The 19,861-nt window shown below is 38.3% G+C and overlaps 1 protein-coding gene across 11 annotated transcripts in view; it reads right to left on the bottom strand.

The window, feature by feature from the left end:
- The window catches only part of PIKFYVE (phosphoinositide kinase, FYVE-type zinc finger containing), a 117,511-nt gene that overhangs the window by 29,284 nt on the left and 68,366 nt on the right, over positions 1 to 19,861 (bottom strand). For all 11 annotated transcript variants that reach the window (XM_067470230.1, XM_067470244.1, XM_067470239.1 and 8 more), the window contains 8 exons: positions 18,677 to 18,855; positions 17,418 to 17,531; positions 14,413 to 14,521; positions 14,129 to 14,283; positions 5,126 to 5,216; positions 3,127 to 3,187; positions 2,578 to 2,715; positions 561 to 681 (listed from right to left, as the gene is read on the bottom strand). In XM_067470230.1, coding sequence (XP_067326331.1) covers positions 561 to 681; positions 2,578 to 2,715; positions 3,127 to 3,187; positions 5,126 to 5,216; positions 14,129 to 14,283; positions 14,413 to 14,521; positions 17,418 to 17,531; positions 18,677 to 18,855 — 968 coding nt within the window. The remainder of the gene's footprint in view (positions 1 to 560; positions 682 to 2,577; positions 2,716 to 3,126; positions 3,188 to 5,125; positions 5,217 to 14,128; positions 14,284 to 14,412; positions 14,522 to 17,417; positions 17,532 to 18,676; positions 18,856 to 19,861) is intronic.

Genomic DNA, 19,861 nt, shown 5'->3' with positions numbered 1-19,861 from the left:
AGGTTGGTTCATCAGGTGCTCTGCTATGGCTGATTTCTCTGGTTGGAGTAGTTTGCAGTGCCTTTCATGTTCCTTGATGCGTGTCTGGGCGCTGCGTTTTGTGGTCCCTATGTAGACTTGTCCACAGCTGAATGGTATATGGTAGACCCCTGCAGAGGTGAGAGGATCCCTCTTGTCCTTTGCTGAACGTAGCATTTGTTGGATTTTCTTGGTGGGTCTGTAAGTGGTTTGTATGTTGTGTTTCCTCATCAGTTTCCCTATGCCGTCAGTGGTTCCCTTGATGTATGGCAGGAACACTTTTCCTCTGGGTGGATCTTCATCTTTACTCTCGTGGTTTGTTCTCGGTTTTGCAGCTCTTCTGATGTCTGAGGTGGAGTATCCATTGGCCTGTAGAGCCCAGTTTAGGTGGTTCAATGATAATTTTGCAATGATATTATGATATTATGCAATGATAATTTTGTAAATATAGGTACATTTAACTACAATTTCCCATTTCCCCTATGTATGGTGACTTTTGGGACACTATGTATTTTCTTGATAGTAATACCACTAAAACTTACAAAGGAGATGGGATGGGATTGTAGCTATTTCCAGGCAACAGATTTGCAAGAATAGCCTTCATAGTGGATTTCTCTTTCACCTGGCTGTCTGTGGATCCCAGCAAGTGCCCATCAAATACATCTGGAATTTAAAAACACATTTACATATTGCTTTTAAAAAAACATTAACCGTAAGATCTGTACAATTTACTTAAAATGGTTGCTTTGGGGAAGTGAACAGAAACCCACTGAGTCTCTCTTTTATATGGACACTTCAGCTATAATGACTGATAAGTATTCTTCCCTGTCTGATCAAGTGAAGATAGTGAAATGACTATTAACTAGGTCAAGATACAAGAGTCTTTCAGATAAAACACCGTACAGACTGATGAAACATGAACATTTCAGACAGCTGAACTCTACAAGAGCTAATAAGTGACAACTAACCACAAATTATGGTTTATGGTTTAATGGGTACCTTAGTAGTAGTAGTAGTAGTAGTAGTAATAATAATAATAATAATAACTTTATTTTTATACTGCTCCATCTCCCTGAGGGGACTCAGAGCGGTTGCCAGGTAACATTACAAAACATACAAAGTAAATTATTATGCGTTTTGATTATGTGATTTAGAAATGATGTAACCCACTTCAAGCTGTGAGGAGAGATGGATAAGAAATGAAATTATTATTGTTATTATTATTATTATTATTAGTAGTAGTAGTAGTAGTAGTAGTGTTGTTAGGAAATTTCCATACACTTCTGGATTCCTTCTAGTAGTGATGATTAGAAACTTCCTCATTGGAGGCAGGGCAGAGCAAGTAAATAAATAAATAGCTTTAAATGTTCAAAGTACTTTATACAAACTGATGGTAATTCTCAAAAAAGCCATCTAAGATGCATCCATACTATTATCCCCTGTAAGGCTAATGCAGGAACCAGCACACTGTGGATTGCTCAAGGCTACATAGTGAGTTCAAAACCAAGGCGTTTTCGGTCATTGCATTAATTTAAAGAAAAACAGTAGAGGGATGGCCTACCATATTTGGAGATGTTATAGGCACCTATGTCATGCCGCAAGGACAGGATAATTGACCAATGAAATTAGGCGTGATTGCCTCATGTACAGAGCATGCAGCCAATGAAGTGCCACGTGTTACGAGAGGACAGCCAATCAGAAGTGGCTGATGCAACCCCAAGGGTATAAAGCCATTAGGGCACGGCAGCTTGGGATCAGCATTATTGTACGTATGTCATCTGTCCGTCTTTCTTACTGATCAGTCTGAAATAAATCTGTGTTTTGTCCTAACTGTTGGACTCATTGTGGTGATCTCCTTTGCCAGGAATTCGCTGAGATCCCTGGAGTTGCCTTTGGAGGCTGAGGGGCCCTTTGCCCTTCTGGGACGCGGCGACCGGGGATGGCGTTCCCTTTCAGTAAAAGACTAGTAAGTGCCAATTAAATCTGCAAAACTAACTTTTTTTGCCAGAACATTATGAAGTACTAACAATCATATAGTTTTTCTAACAGAAATAAATGCTAATCCATTTGTTAAATACATAATTAAAATAATTATAAGCAAAAGATCCAGGAACACAACATAGGCTCACGGTGCTCCACACCTTATATACAGTACTCTTTTGGATACTTATTACAATTAGTGCTAAATCCACCTTTAAAATATCTCCCTCTGCCCCATTTCTCCAAGCACTAAGTCGTTAAAAAATCAGCTTCTGTTTTTTTCTTCTTCTGTCTTCCTACAGTACAAAGTACTGCACCAAAGTACAGCACCAATCCCCAACTCTTAGGCTTCTAGGTATTTTAGGCTGCAACTTCCATAATCCCTATCTGGCCATATTAGCTGGGTGGATGGGAGTTGTAGTCCAAAACAGCCAGAAGGAACTCTGTTGTTGATAACTGTGCAAGAAAAAAACCAGCCAGTTTGATATGAAAGCAATTCAATCAATGGGTTCATTTTCCTGTGGATTTTAGCAAACACAGGAGAAGAAAACAAAAAAGGGAAGAGACCAGGGCCAATACCTTCTGAGCCGGTGGCCGTATCTTGTTCCGAGAGCGTGTGGGCAAACTGGTCAGATGTGACTTCAGGAGGGGTTGGGAGCTGGAGGAGAGAAGAGCTTGTGGAGCTCTGACTTGACAAGGTGGTCAGGAAACGATCCTCTGTTAAGTAAAAATGTACACAAGGAAATACTTCATGTATGATCAATACAACCTTGAATGATCTGCAATGACCTCCAAAGATTAATTTAAACTCATTCAGAAAAAGAGGGAGAAAGAGAGAGAATAGGAAAGAGATGTTAGCTAAACATTCCAAAGAGTGGAATCTACAGTAGTCACAAAGATGTGAGCATAACCCTATTATCCTGAAAGACATCTCATTTTCCTACAAGGCAAGTTACTTCCACACTCTTAAACAAAAGAAAATTGGCCTTTGGGACAGAATAGGGAATATAATCCAGAGAAAATTCAACTATACTAGAACAAGGAAACTGTAAACATACAAAGAGATGTTCCAATATGATATCACAGTTTGTGTGAAAGACTGAGGCTTTGTAAAATAAATAAACATACCTTTATCTCCATTTTGTAGTGCTGGAGAAACGTTCCGTGGAGATGCATCCATTGAACTGATCTGTAATATAAAATTCAGTGTTTTGTTTCTTGTTGCTATTTTATATTCACATTTCTTTTGTCTCACCTTAACGACCATGATTCTTTCTTTGTAGACAATATTCCTACCCAAATCTTCTTTCAATTCCAAAACTCAATAGTTGAGTCTCTCTACCAACATGAATGTTTATAGTACAACCCCTCTACGTGGAGGGACTAAAGTTCCTGGACTTTGCATGGATATGCGAAACAATAGCAAACTTTATTGAAATGAGTCCCAAGAGAACTACAAAATTCATAGAGAGGATATATTGATGTGAATAAATGAAACTGCAGGTTCCAGTCTCATAGATATAAGGGTTGAAATCTATTCAACCAAGCCAAAATAGTGATTTTATTCATTTGTAGTGGTATTTGGGGTTCCCTGAGAGCCAGTGTGGTGAAATGTCTTGGGTACTCAAGTGTTAAACTGGACTCTGTGAGACAAAGGTTCAGATCCCCACTTGGCCAAAGGAACTCACTGAGTGATATTGGGCAAGAGGAATGCAATGATAAGCCCCCTTTGAATGAAGCTTGCAAATTGGCACTATTATATACCTTCACTGATTAGGAAGCAAGTTTAATTGGATTCTATAAACTGATATGCTTTAAAATTAGAGCATAAGATTATTTCATTCCTTCAGTAAAATGCTAGACACAGATATTCATAGCTAGATCTTGGCTATGGAGGCTTGAATACAAGTTCCAGCTTGTCCATTCCATTGTTAGCCAGCCAACTTATTTTTATATAGAGCAGGTCAGTCAATCACTAGATGCCCACTGGGATGCAATTCAGACTACTTCCAGATTGTGCATTGTTTTAAGAGATGCTCAATCAAAACTCACTTCATGCCTCTTTTAGCTTTGTTGTTGTTCATTCGTTCAGTCGTCTCCGACTCTTCGTGACCTCATGGACCAGCCCACGCCAGAGCTCCCTGTCGGCCGTCACCACCCCCAGCTCCTTCAAGGTCAGTCCAGTCACTTCAAGGATGCCATCCATCCATCTTGCCCTTGGTTGGCCCCTCTTCCTTTTGAAGTATTGAAGAAGCACTTTCCCCAGCATAATTGTCTTCTCTAGGCTTTGCTGTCTCCTCATGATGTGGCCAAAGTACTTCAACTTTGTCTCTAGTATCCTTCCTTCCAGTGAGCAGCCAGGCTTTATTTCCTGGAGGATGGACTGGTTGGATCTTCTCGCAGTCCAAGGCACTCTCAGAACTTTCTTCCAACACCACAGCTCAAAAGCATCGATCTTCCTTTTAGCTTTAGGATGCCCAAAAAGCCTCAAAGAAGTGATGGGTGAAGAAGCATGAGTGGCACTTCATTGTTTTATTTTCAAATACACCCTCTTGGATCTTCTCCAATTGGGAAGAGGATGTGGAAGACTGGAACATTTTCCCAATGCAGTGAAAAAACATGCTGGTTCTTACATTCACTGGACTAAGACCTAAGGAAAACTCTTCCTCTTGTTTCTGAAGCACGAAGTCTTACCCTCTGCCATACACACTCAATGTTAAGAATGATGTCTAGCAGCTTCATGAAGGGCCAATGCAAGAGTATTGACCCAACAAAGTAGACAAATTAGTGTGGACTAAACTCCTTTCTTCCTTCTATTAAGAACTATGAATTCTAGCTGAATTGAAATTCACTTCTGAACTTTGAGAGCATTACCCAAGTATGTTCTAGCAAAAGAGGCAGGGTAAGCTTACAGCTCCCTGAGAAATGTCTTTGGATGCTTATAATTTCCATGACCCAGATCAACTGCAGATTAGTTTGCCATGTATGGCCAGATTTTCTTTCCCATCAGGATTCAAAGGCCCAATGTAAGGATAACTTGTTAGCAATAAGACTACCAGCCTTTTCTTTCCAGTATAGTTACACCCACCACTTTAAATTTGGCAATGCAAGCAATTGAACGCATTACCTTACTCTCTTCACCTTGCCTCAGTCTTCCAGGACTAGGTGGTACAGAAGGACGTTTCCTCCCTTTCTCTTGCTGGAAGAGATCCTGTAACCTATAATGGGATCATGTTATTATGATGACTAATCTAACAAGGTAAACAAAAATAACACTACTACTAGTAGTAGTAATAATAATAATAATCCAGCATATCGATCTCGTTTGCTGTGACATACTGTGTTTTTGTGTCAGTAAAATAATAATAATAATAATAATAATAATAATAATTATTATTATTATTAGTCAGCCACCCTATCTCCCCAAGAGGACTCAATAAAACCTTAAGCCTTCGTTTTCCAGGAAACAAGGGGTGACCTTTCCAGAGTGGTGAGGGGCCAATCGTGTTCACCCCAAAACCTCCTGTGTTGGTCAGATGATGTCAGCTAAAACTTTGACCACCTGGCCCAAGTTTTAGCTGGAGCTTCTCCATCTAGTGATTCCGTTCAGTCCCTAGGTCACTCCCCCATCATGGAGAAGAATACACTTCAGAAAGCACATTGAGAATGCTAATTTCCATGACTGGCTCTTAAAACACCAGCTAAGGGTGACTGATTTTGCTGATCCCTTGGCTACCCTGCATGTACTGTAGAAGATGAAAGCAGCAAAGACTTGGCTGATTTTGCACATTTTCTAAAATGATCCAGCTCATGATGAATCTCTACAAAGCTATTCAAGTTGGATTACAGATCCCAGGATGCAGGATTAAACTCACAGGCTAAAGATTCTCAATGTCTTCGACACATTATTTAGATGGTACCAAGTACAGTTAATCTATCCAATTTCCGCTGAATTGATATGGCCACAGTCCTTCAGGAAGGTCCCACTGAGCTAACAACATAATCACTCTGAGGCTTTGAATTTATCCACAGTACAGAAGAGGCAGAGTTGAGTGGTCCATTTCACATCACTAGTAATTACCATTCAAAACAGTCCTAGCACACAGCTTCATTTCAAGTCCACAGCCGATCCTGGGCTACATCTCTTTAAGCACTGTATTGCTAAATGTAATTAACATCCAAAACAGTCCTAGCGTAAAGATACATTTGAAGTGTTTATTTTAATAGTTCCATAGCTAATCGCTGGGCAACATCTCTAAGCACACTTGCTCCTTGTTACTTCTAATTTCAAATATGCCAAATGTCTCATTAATTCACAAGTTGTTTTCTTGCTGTTGTTGGTATTTATTTGAGACCTTTTTTGGAAATAAACCCAATAATTAGGAATTGCTTTTCTGGGACTCTGTTACCAGGCAGATGGTTTTCGAGTCCTTGTTAGAATCAAACACTCACAGCTGCCCAGTGGCATGAAATGAATAACTTGCATTAATATCCTTTCTGTATACTTTTGGATTCACACAGCTATTGGGGAGAGATTGCTCACATATATGCACTTTGATTTTGTCTGCTTCTGCACTATATAACCCTTTTTATTGACCTCACGTTGAAAAGTACATCTCAGCTCAAAGGCTTCCCATATATCCAGCAATGGGATATTTAATTGTCAACTGAATTTGTTTGGGAACCCAACTCTACCACTTGATGTGGGAGGTGCTGCACTCCATTACTGAATTATTCTCTCCTGTGAATCAATGCATCATTTAATAATAATAATAATAATAATAATAAGAAGAAGAAGAAGAAGAAGAAGAAGACTGCACTCAGAGGAAGAAGAAGTAGAAGAGGAGGAGGAGGAGAAGGAGGAGAAGGAGGAGAAGAAGGAGAAGGAGGAGGAGGAGAAGGAGAAGGAGAAGGAGGAGAAGAAGGAGAAGGAGAAGGAGGAGAAGGAGAAGGAGGAGAAGAAGAAGGAGGAGGAGAAGGAGGAGGAGGAGGAGGAGGAGGAGGAAGAGAAGAAGGAGGAGGAGGAGGAGAAGGAGAAGAAGGAGAAGAAGGAGAAGGAGAAGGAGAAGAAAACTGCATTCCAAACCAGAGCTGACAGCTGGCACAACAAAGCATTGCATGGGCAAATTTCCTTGACAAAATTGATGGAAAAGTTGACAAGGAGAAGACCTGGTTATGGCTCACGAATGGAACCCTGAAGGAGGAGACAGAAGGCCTGATTCTTGCATCCCAGGAGCAAGCCATCACAACAAATGCCATGAAGGCCAGGATTGAAAAATCAGCTGATGACCCAAAATGCAGACTGGACAAGGAAGCTGATGAAACCATTGATCATATCCTCAGCTGTTGCGGGGGACTTCCGGTGGACATGGCGACGGGACTGCCTCGCTGAGAGTGAGCTCCCAGCGAGGACCTGTGTTGTGGCGGCTGGGTTGAGCTGAATGCTCCCCCTTTGCCGGATTGAGTTTGCAAAGGTGCCGCGAATCCCAGTGTGGGCTTGAGACCCCAAAGATCTCCCCCCCCTCAAGGAGGAGAGGTCGAGTGGGTCCGAGCAACACAGGGGAAAGCGAGCCGCCCCACGAGGATCGAACCGCAAGGTCCGTTTAACCGCCGCTGATCCATTCACAAATTAGAAGAAGTTGAAACAAAGAAAGCCCAGATTGGGTGGAGAAGCAAGAAAGACCCCAGCAACAGGTAACGGGACTAGTCCCACACTTTTAAAGAAGGAGAAATAGCCAAGCCGTAAGGGCTTGGGGGAGTAAAGAGAGAGAAGGAGATAAGAAGAAAAGAAGCCGCAGGATTTAAAGAGGAAGAGATCGCATTTTCGGTCTCCGGTCTCTCGGTAGTAATATCTGACTGATTGATTAATATATATATATATATATATATATATATATATTATAATAAAATTTAATTTAAATTGGCAATCTAAATTGATGAATTTAAATCATCAAAATTAGAGGCAAAATTAGAGGAAAAGCCGCTCTGCTAAAGTAGATGAAAATGAAGACGAAGATGGAGTGATAGCCCCCTTTCGCATCCCCCCCCGAAAATCTAAAAAGAAAGTGGAAAACTGATAATATCTCCGACCTTGACGCCATAATTGTTGTGTCTATCTTCAGCCTTCTTTATAAACAAGTAGGCTGAGTTGGCAGGAAGGAAGTGACGGAAGTGACGGAAACGGAAACGGAAGGCAGATTAGAGTGACGGACGAGAAGGTCGGAAGAAGCATAGAAGGGACAGAGGGGCGGAAGTGACGGGGCGGAAGGAAGGAAGACGCCATTTTGAAAACCATAGAGAAAGTCCGATACAGAGCGGCTAGAGAAAAATTGGAAATAAATTGGAAATAAATTGGAATTAAATTGGGAAAAGCCCGAAAATCCGATATAGAAGTAGAGGGCAGGAGGAGACAGATCGAGGACGAGAAGTAGACGATCCGAGGACGAGAAGCAGACGCTTGAGGTGAGGAGACGCGGACGAGGCGAGGAAGAGAAGTAGACGAAGGGCCCCAAGGACGAGGACGAGAAGCAGACGAAAACAGATAATTCGAGGACGAGAAGCAGACGAGTTGAAAGAAATGGCAACCCCAGGCAAACCAGAATCCCGGAGGGGGTCTCTGGATATAAACCCAAAAATGGATAATCTATTAAAAGAAATAAAAAAGATCTCGGAAAAACAAGATGCTTTGAAAGTGGAATTGAAAGAGGAGGTTAAGGCTAAACATGAAGAATATTATAAGAAACAAGAGGGAATTATTACAAAGATGACAGAAGAATTCAAGGTTTTGAAGTCTGAAATAAAGCAAGAATTTGGCCAGATAAAAGAAGACATATCGCAACTACATGGAGAGGTGAAAGAATTAAAAGTTTCTAAAGAGAAAATTGAGGGAACACAATTAGAAATGGCACAGAAGATAAAAGGACTGGATAAACATAGGGAAAAAATGGAATGGGAACAAGAGAAATTACTGCAAATGCAAATGGACTTCCAATTAAGATTCAGAAATATAGTGGAGGAGGATAAAGAAGACATAAGATCATTGGTTATTAAAATGCTGGCAAGTTGTATGGAATGTGAGGAGGATGAATTTGAACAAGAGGTGGATCAAGTTTATAGGATTTCTTCATTCTATGCAAGGAGGAATAAAACCGCACGGGATGTGATTGTAAAATTTACAAGGAAGAAGGTGAGGGATGACATTTTGTACAAAAGTAACAGAAACCCAATCTTTTACAAAGAAAAGAAAATCGTAGTTTTGAAAGAATTTCCCCAGATGACCTTAGTGAGGAGAAGAAAATACTTTTTCCTTACAGAAGCGTTGAAAAAGAGAGAGATAAGATTCAGGTGGGAGAGAAAAGAAGGAATAATGGTGACATATAATGAAGAAAGACACTGGCTAACATCTGAGCATAAGGCTAAAGTGTTCTATGATAAATTAATGAAAGAACAGGGAGAAGAAGAAGAAATGGGAGAGGAGGAGGAAGAAGAAGGAGACGAAGCAGAAGGAGACGAAGAAAGAAGACTATCTACCCCAAGAAAGGGTATCAAAGAGAAAAAGGCAAGATATAAGTCACCAAAGGATTATAGCTACTTATTGAAAGATCCCAAACCACAGAGAACAACACCAAGAATGACACCACGGAAAGAAGAAAAAGAAAAAGAAGATCAGAGTGTGGAACAATAGGCAACTGGAACAGCGGAAATGGCTTTTGGCGATATAGGATTGGGACTGGATGGGAACGAATAGATGATGGAACGACAAATAAAATGTTTCTCAAATAACATTAATGGTTTGAACTCCCCCCAGAAACGTAAGAAAGTATGGAATAGCTTGAAGAAATTGGATTATGACGTAATAGCGTTACAGGAAACGCATATCAGTGATAAATATATTGCACACCTCCCAAACAAAAAATTAGGAAAAGAATATCATTCCTCATATGAGAAGAAGAAAAAAGGAGTAGTAACCTACGTAAAAGAAGCAATAGAATCAGAATTAGCTTTCAGAGACTTGGAAGGAAGATGCATTGCAGTAAAGATAACAATTGGAGACTCAAAAATATTGATATGTAATATTTATGCACCAAATGGTCCAAAAACAAAATGTGTTGAATTTTTGAACTCTAAATTAAAAGAAGCAGAATTTGATGATTTGATTTTGTTAGGAGATTTCAATGGAGTGATGGACCCTCAAATAGACAAAAATGCGAAGAAAAAGAAAATAAAGGAAGGGAAACTCCCTCAAAAATTTATAGAGTTGCAAAAAGAATTTGATTTAGAAGATATATGGAGAATTAGAAATAAAGATAAAAAAGACTATACATTCTTCTCGAATAGACACCAATCCTGGTCCAGGATTGATATGGCCTGGATAACTAGAAAACTCTCCGCCAAAGTAAAGGAAATTAACATCTTACCACGAGACCTGTCAGATCACTGCCCTTTAGAAATTTTGTATTAACCATAAAAACTATTCTAGGAGATGGAGACTGAACGAGAATCTAATAAAAACAGAACAGGATAAAGAATATTATAACAAAATAATTCAAGACTATTTGCAAATAAATAAAATGGAGGAAACGGACCCACGTGTGGTGTGGGATGCTTTCAAAGCAGTTCTGAGAGGACACTTTATACAACAAGGAGCAAGGAAAAACAGGGAAAGAAATAAAAGGTTAAATGAGTTGGCGGCCGAAATAGCAATTAAGGAAGCAGAATTAAAAAAGAGACCAAGAAAAAAAATAGAGAGGCAACTTTTGGTGTTAAAACAAGAGAAAACCCATGCAGAGTTAGAATCTCAGTCAATACAACTGAAGTTCCTAAAACAACAGACTTTTGAAAATGCAAATAAACCTGGTAAATGGTTGGCGAACCAAATCCGGAAAAAAAGACAAATAAATCATATATCTAAAATAACTACATTGGATAAGGATTTGAGGACTGATAAAGAAATTATAGAGGAATTCAGGAGATTTTACATCCAATTATATACAAAAGATAAAATAAAGAAAGAGGAAGTAATGGAGTACATTGGCCAAATGAAATTAGACAAAATAATGGATGAGGATAGAGAAGAATTGAATAAAGAGATATCGGAGGAGGATATAGAAAAAGCAATCAATAAAATGAATGGAGATAAAGCCCCAGGGCCGGATGGATTTACGGCTGGATTTTATAAGTCCTTTAAACAACAGTTACTCCCAACATTTAAAACTATCGTAAATGAAGCGATGAAATATTGGAAAGTTCCAGACTCATGGAAAGAAGCGGAAATTACAGTGATTCATAAAGGAAGGCTCACCGGGAAATGATATTAAAAATTAAAGGCCGATCTCTCTCTTAAATACGGATTACAAAATATTTGCAAATATTATGGCCACAAGGCTAAAAGTGTTTCTTAATAAATGGATTGGAGAAGAACAAACGGGCTTTCTCCCAAATAGACATATGAAAGAAAATATTCGCAACGTCCTTGATATTTTGGAATATTATGAGACAAATCATCAAAAAGAATTCGCCATTTTAGCAATAGATGCCGAGAAAGCTTTTGACAATTTAAATTGGGATTTTTTCAAGATATTAATACAAGAATTGGATATGGGAGAAAAATTTAACAATGCAATTAATGCTATTTATAACTATCAAAAAGCTAAAGTGAAAATAAATGGACAATTGACACAAGAATTTGAAATCGCGAAGGGCACTAGACAAGGATGCCCATTATCCCCACTGATTTTTATAATGGCCATGGAAATCCTAATGAAGAAAATTAGAGAAGATGAAAATATAAAAGGAACGAAAATCGGCAAATTCGAATATAAAATACGGGCGTTTGCAGATGATTTATTAGGAACAATTGAAGATCCAGATAAAAACCTACAACATTGGATAATGAAATTAGAGCAATTTGGAAAAGTGGCTGGATTCAAAATGAATATGAAGAAGACAAAACTGTTATTTAAAAATGTGAAAAAGGAGAGACAAATAAAGATTCAACAACAATTGGGGATAGAGAGTGTAAAGAAAATTAAATACTTAGGAGTCTGGATTACCGCGAGAAATTGCCAACTTCTGAAGAATAACTACGAAATAGTTTGGAACAAAATTCAAAAGGACTTACAAAAATGGAACTACTTAAATCTATCACTCCTGGGCAGAATATCATTAATAAAGATGAATGTTCTTCCAAGACTCATATTCCTATTCCAAAATATACCGGTAATAAGAAATCAAACCTTATTTAAAAAATGGAAGAAAGATCTACTTAAATTCATTTGGAAAGGGAAAAGGCCAAGAATTAATTACATAAACTTAATTGATAAAAAAACGAGAGGAGGTCTGGGATTCCCAGACTTGAAAACTTATCATGAGGCATGTGCTCTATCATGGATAAGAGATTGGATGAATTTGAACAAGGAAAAGTGCTTAAATTTAGAGGGCCATGACCTGAGGGTAGGCTGGCATGCTTATGTGTGGTATAATAGAGAAACTAAGGGAAAAAAAATTGGAAATCATTTCGTGCGAGCCTCCCTATTGAGGACATGGTTAAGATACAAAGCCCTCTTTTATAAAGCTACACCTCTTTGGGTCTCGGCGATGGAGGCCCATTAAAGAAGACTCTTAGGATGGAGGATTTGGCCAAGATACAAGGATATTCTGTTGAAAGGGGAAATGAAGATCAAATCGTTTGAACAACTTAAGAATACGTTTGGAAATATAACCTGGTTACATTATCTTCAAATTAAAGAGCACTTCAAACAAGATCAAAAAATTGGATTTGACTGGGAAGAAAACACATGGGATAAAGTTTTAAAAACTGAGAAGAAAGTAGTCACAACTCTTTACAATAAATTGATCCAATGGCAAACGGAAAAGGAACAGGTTAAAAACTGTATGATTAAATGGGCCGAAAATTTAAGACGGCCCATTCAATTTAGAGAATGGGAACAAATGTGGAATAAAAAGTTGAAATATACTTATGCCATGGATTTGAAGGAAAATTGGTACAAAATGTTTTATAGATGGTATTTGACTCCGAACAAACTAAGCCATATGTACCCAAATGTCTCAGATAAGTGTTGGAAATGTGGAGAACAAACGGGCACATTCTTCCACATGTGGTGGACGTGCAAAGAAACAACTAAGTTCTGGGCATCTATACATGAAGAAATACAAAAGATATTGAAGAGAAGGTTTAAAAAGAAACCTGAATATTATTTACTAGGATTTACGGACTCTGATCTTAAAGTAGAGGAAAATGAAGATAAACTACTTACGTATTTTACTACTGCGGCAAGAATTATTTTTGCCAAATTTTGGAAAAATGAACAGATACCGACTGTTGAAGAATGGTTGGAGAAAGTCAAAGAAATTAGAGACATGGACGAATTGACATTTTTAATGAGAAGAAATACCGGGAAACCGCTAAAGAGAACAGATTGGACTTCTTTTTATGATTATGAAAAGAAATTTAGATAAATATAGAGGATAAGAATAGATAAGAGTAGAAGAAGTTGACGGAAAAGATCCTGATGTTGGAGTGGAAGTCATTTTAGAATAGTTTAGGTTAGTTTAGTCTTTTTTAGTTTAGTTTTTTTTTGTTCTTTTTTCCTTTTTCCTACTTTTCTATCTTCTTCTTATTGTTTCCCCTCTTTCGTTGTCTTGTTTTATAAAATACTTAATAAAAATCATTTAAAAAAAAATATCCTCAGCTGTTGCAAGAAAATCGCACAGACGGACTACAAACAGAGGCACAACTCTGTGGCCCAGATGATTCACTGGAACTTACGTCACAAGTATCACTACCACCAGTAAAAAATTGGTGGGATCATAAACCCGCTAAGGTCATAGAAAATAATGTGGCATCTCATGGAAAAGAAAAAAGTCTGGATTATTGATATCGCCATTCAGGCGACAGTTGCATTGAGGTAAAACAACAGGAAAAACTCAGCCGTTATCAGGACCTCAAAATCGTACTGCAAAGGCTCTGGCATAAACCAGTACAGGTGGTCCCAGTGGTCGTTGGCACACTGGGTGCCGTGCAAAAAGATCTCAGCCGGCATTTAGGAGCCAGTCCTGTAATATAACCCAACCAGGGCTCATTAGAGAAGGAAGACTGCTAGTCTCTCACCTGTTATTCCAAGCTTGCAACATCTCACAGAGACTTTGCTTTTTGGCTACCAGAGACTCGGCAACTGAGTGCAGTTGCTGGGGAGTGTCAAGTGACGAAGAAAGCATCCTTGCTTGGATTTTCTCTATCCAGTTTCGAAACTCAACTTCTTCCATCTAGTAAAGGAAAGAAACAAAATTCCAATTATGAAGTGAGAAATGGAGTACTGAATATTTCAATTTTTTTAATATTAATGGGGTCAGCATGCTTTTCCCTACTGTATGGATCAAAAAAAGTATTATTACCTCCTTTTGGGCAAAAAGATCCTCCATCTTCTCCTCTCTGGTTTTACTAAAGGTATCTGTTTTCAGAGATGTGAGGCGCTCATCAACAGCAATATATACCTGAGACACTCTGCAACAACAAAGGACAGTCCAGATCAAAGACTCAAGGGGAACCAACTACTTTTTCTAATATCTAACATTATCACTCTTTTTAATAGTGTGCAATTTTATAATGACTAGCATATCTTGCAAATGGGTTTTTACATGTAAACTGTATAATAGTAATAATTTTTAACAGTGCTATTTTTAATATGTATTCTATATGTTGTCTAATGATCTATGATTGTATTAAAGGCTATTGTTGCTGTAGTCTATTATCTTCTACTTATTACTACCCATTGCATGATAAGAGTGCCTAATATCCCTATGTACAAGTATAATTTTATTAAAATCTGTACTTCACTCCACAAATTATTTTTGCTAGTAGTAGTATTGGATTTCCCCGAAAATAAGGCTGGGGCTTATATTAATTTTTGGTCCAAAAGATGCAGTAGGGGTTATTTTTTCAGGTATAATAATCTACACTTATTCATTTACAATAATCTACATTTATTCAAATGCAGTCATGTCATCCTCCTCTGAAACAGCGTCAAAATATCTTGTTAATAATATTAGTTATTTAAACTGAATTTTATATTAAATTATATAAAAGGAGGACTAGGGCACTTTTAATTCCATTGGAATGGTGGTTAACAATCTGTATTCCATTGCTGCTATGGTACATGTGGAAAACAACCATGGCAATAACTCTGGCAGACATTTTTATGCACTTGTTATACGTTTATGGTTATTATTTTGTATTTCTTTGTACTACTCTGAGATGTTTGTACTTGCTAAAAGCATTGAATGTTTGCCTTTTTTGTGTGTAAACTGCCCTGAGTCCCCTTGGAGAGAGAGAGGGTGGTCTACAAAGTTGTAGTTGTTATTTTATTAATATAATTATTTTACAATTCAATACATCCATCATGTGTTGTAACGGATGTACTATGAGTAAATGCATCTGTCTGGCCGATTATCTTAATTGGGGCTTATTTTGGAGGAAGGGCTTATATTAAGAGCATCCTGAAAAAGCATGCTAGGGCTTATTTTCTGAGTAGCACTTATTTTGGGGTAAATAGGATAACAGCTGAAAGACATGAATGCTGATCCCTCATCATAGGCAAGAGTGATTGTCTTCCATGTATAGAGTCTTGGTGGTGGGTTTCCAAATGACTGTAGAGATCTATTCTTGATCTGCATAATCTTTCACAGTGAAGGGATACATTTCCAGATGAAAAGCAGTCGCAACAAGGGTATGCTTGATGCACCTTCCTCTTGGCACATTTATCCCCTTTGCCCTTTATTTGTGCCTCTACCTCTTTACTGGAACTTTGTAAACAGTTATAACATTTCTGACAGAAGAATTGCTCAATGTCTGCTGGGTCACTCAGCTTAGAGATGAAATAGTCTAGAAATGCTTCATTTTGTTTTCACAACCGAGGACTGGGAACGCAAGAAATGTATTCAGGAGACTTTTAGGTTGGAGAATATGGCCGACATACAAAGATATTTTAATTAAAGGCACAATGGATATCAAGACTTTTGAACAACTGAAGACAAACTACGAAAATATAACATGGCTTCATTATTTACAAATCAAAGATTACTATAAACAAGATAAAAAAACAGGATTTGACTGGGAAGAAAATATATGGGATAAAATTTTGAAGACGGAAAGGAAAATAGTTACAATGATCTATAATAAATTACTATCATGGACAACAGAAAAAGAACAGGTCAAGTCTTGTATGATTAAGTGGGCAGAAAATTTAAGGTGACCAATCCAATTCAGGGAGTGGGAACAAATGTGGAACAAAAGTTAAAATATACTTATGCTATGGATTTAAAGGAGAACTGGTTTAAAATGTTCCACAGATGGTACACCACTCCAAAAGAAAATTAAGTCATATGTATAAAAATACATTGCATAAGTGTTGGAAATGTTGTGAAGAAGTAGATACATTCTATCATATGTGGTGGACATGCAAGGAAACAACCAAATATTGGTCTTTAATCCACGAGGAAACACAAAAAAAATTAAATAAAAAGTTCAAGAAAAAACCAAAATATTATTTGTTGGGCTTTACTGACTTGGAATTACAATTGGATGAAAATGAAGATAAACTATTGACATTTATTACAACAGCGGCTAGAATTATATTTGCTAAATCTTGGAAAAAAGAAAAAATTCCCACGGTGGATGAGTGGGTGAATAAGGTTAAAGAGATAAGAGACATGGATGAGTTAACTTTTTTGCTAAAGAAAAATACCGGGAAATCTATAAAAAAAGACAGACTGGGTTCTTTTTTATGACTATGAAAAGAATAGAAAAGAGAAAGAAACAAAGAAGATGTAAATAACAATGAAATAAAAGATAAGAAGATCCTGAGATTGGAATGGAAGCGATTTTATTTTATTTTTATTTTTTATTTTTGTATTTTGGGTTTTTTTTATTGATTGTATTTCCTACTTTTCTATCTTCTCTCTGAATATTCCCCCTCTTTCCATGTATTTATGTTTCAAACTGTTTAATAAAAAAATATTTTAAAAAAAGAAATGTATTTAGGACTATAATACTGGCAAAATATGGGGAGGAAGAAAACCTGATCAATAATCAATTTCTTGATAATCTCAGTGCTAAAGAAGAGAAAAGCAAATAGTAGGAGAAAGCAGCAAGACTGCAAATATGATACACAATACGTAACAGTGTGCGGGCAGTCCCTGGGAACTTAGAAGAACTGCACAGAAATATCAGGGATTGTCCCATCACCTTTGGAAGGAAATGCAACAAAAGTCCTCACATTTTAGGCTATGCAATGGACATCACATATCCTACTAAGAAGTAGAATTACTAGCTGCGCTTGAATACAAAGCAACAGCCGAACCATAATAGAACTTCACGCTGGGAAACATAATAAAATCCTTACTTTTGAGACAAGTCCTTCAGGTCTTGAAGCATGGCAACCTTTTGAGGCACCTGGCGTTTTATGTAGATCTTGGGGTGTGGAACGCACACCTCCAGCAATCGGATAGGAGAATAGCTGGGAACAAAAGATTGAACATATTTTAAACACAAGGCCTTATTCGTGTCAGTCAAGCTTGAAACATCACACCGTCAAGGGAGTCGTGGTCCTCAAGCCCTTTTTGGAATTTAGCCTCTTCCTGGGCTGCCCTTGTAAGACAGCACTAGCAATCCCATGCAAAAGGCCTGCAATATCAAGAGCAGTTACAGCAGGGGGATTGAATGGATATGGCACACGGAACTAGTGGAGTCAGTACAGTTACCACTGAAACATTTGTGGAAAAGGACTTCTCTCCAGTAAAACAGAGCTCCCATCTTTTCTGATAAAAGCCAGGAACAAGTGACAAAATCATGAATGTTGAGGAACAGTATCTCCCTGTCGAATTGCTCAACAATGAAAAAGGACTAAGTGGCTGCTATGTGACCATAGAGAAATGCTGGGAAATCTTTGTTTTATTCAGAATATATGGGGAAAGAAGGTTGGGTTGATGTCAGTTTTCCAGGCTGTATGGCGATGTTCCAGAAGCATTCTCTCCTGACATTTCACCCACATCTATGGCAGGCATCCTCAGCGGTTGTGAGGTCTGTTGGAAACTAAGAAAATGGGGCTTATATATCTGTGGAATGTCCAGGGCGGGAGAAAGAACTCTTGTCTGCTTGAGGCAAGTGTGAATGTTGAAACTGGCCACCTGGATTAGTATTTAATGGCCTTGCAGCTTCAAAGCCTGGCTGCTTCCTGTCTAGATCCTTTGTTGGGAGGTATTGTCTGGCCCTGATTGTTTCATGTCTGAAATTCCCCTCTTTTTTTAGTGTTGCTCTTTATTTGCTGTCCTGATTTTAGAGTGTTTAAAACTGGTAGTCAGATTTTGTTCATTTTCATGGTTTCTTCCTTTCTGTTCAAATTGCCCACATGCTTGTGGATTTCAATGACTTCTCTGTGTAGTCTGACATAGTAGTTGTTAGAGTGGTCCAGCATTTCTGTGTTCTCAAATAATATGTGTTCTCAAATAATATGTGTTTTGTGGCCCCTATGTTGACTTGTCCACAGCTACAATGTAATAAAGATTTATATATATATATAAATTTAAAAATCAGTATAGAACAGAAATCAATTTTGTAAGTAAAGGGGTTTAATCTTAGGAGAAAAGGAACCCGGAGTCTTACCTAAAAGAGGCAACCATTTGATTATAGGAGAAATACTGATGGTAGTCATGATGTATGGAGTGGCCACATGGCTCGGCATTAGCCCTTCGGCTGTACTGGTGCCCATAAAAACGGAGTTCGAGGTATTTGGCAAAAGACATAGACCATGAGTCATTGGAAAGTGGAACAACTGGTGTTACCTGAAAAAAGGTAAAACAGATTAGTGAGGTTAACAAAAATATACTCAAACCAGTTACCTTGTGCTTTAACCATTTCAGGTGAGACTAGGAATCCCAAGTGTTTTGTAACTGTTTACAAAGTCTCTTTGTTTAGGAAGGTTGACTCCACACATTATGAATGAATATGGATGCCATACAAGTCCATCTTATTTAGAGGTTTAAGTTGACCCTTTATAGAATAATTACTTGCAGGAACACCATGTGATGTTCTAGAGCAGTGGCTCTTAACCTTCCTAATGCCGCGACCCCTTAATACAGTTCCTCATGTTGTGGCGACCCCCAACCATAACCCTAACATTATGAATCGCCATGTAAATAATGATCTTCAGGGTGTATTTTCATTCACTGGAGCAAATTTGGCACAAATACCCGGTATGCCCAAATTTGAATACTGATGGGGTTGGCGGGGGGATTGATTTTGTCATTTGGGAGTTGTAGTTGCTGGGATTTATAGTTAACATGTAAACAAAGAGCATTCTGAACCCCACCAACAATGGAATTGAACCAAAGCTGGCACAGAGAACTTCAATGACCAACAGAAAATACTGGAAGGGTTTGGTGGGCATTGACCTTGAGTTTTGGAGTTGTAGTTTGCCTACATCCAGAAAGCACTGTGGGCCCAAACAATGATGGATCTGGACCAAATTTGGCACGGATACCCAATATGCCCAAATGTGAACACTGATGGGGTTTGAAGAAAATAGACCTTCACATTTGGGAGTTGTACTTGCTGGGATTTATAGTTCACCAACAATCAAGGAGCGTTCTGAACCCCACCAATGATAGAATTGGGCCAAACTTCCCACACAGAACCCCCATGACCAACAGAAAATACTGTGTTTTCTGATGGTCTTTGACCCCTCCCCCCAGGGGTCCCAACCCCCAGGCTAAGAAACACTGTTCTAGAGGCATCCTTGTGCATTTCAAATGGCTTCCACACACACTGGTCTCAACCTTTTCCTCTACA

Source organism: Anolis sagrei, chromosome 1 (genome assembly GCF_037176765.1).
Source record: "Anolis sagrei isolate rAnoSag1 chromosome 1, rAnoSag1.mat, whole genome shotgun sequence".
Classification (NCBI taxonomy): domain Eukaryota; kingdom Metazoa; phylum Chordata; class Lepidosauria; order Squamata; family Dactyloidae; genus Anolis; species Anolis sagrei.
The sequence above is the reverse complement of the archived record's forward strand: the minus strand, read 5'-3'. Positions and strand labels throughout refer to the sequence as shown.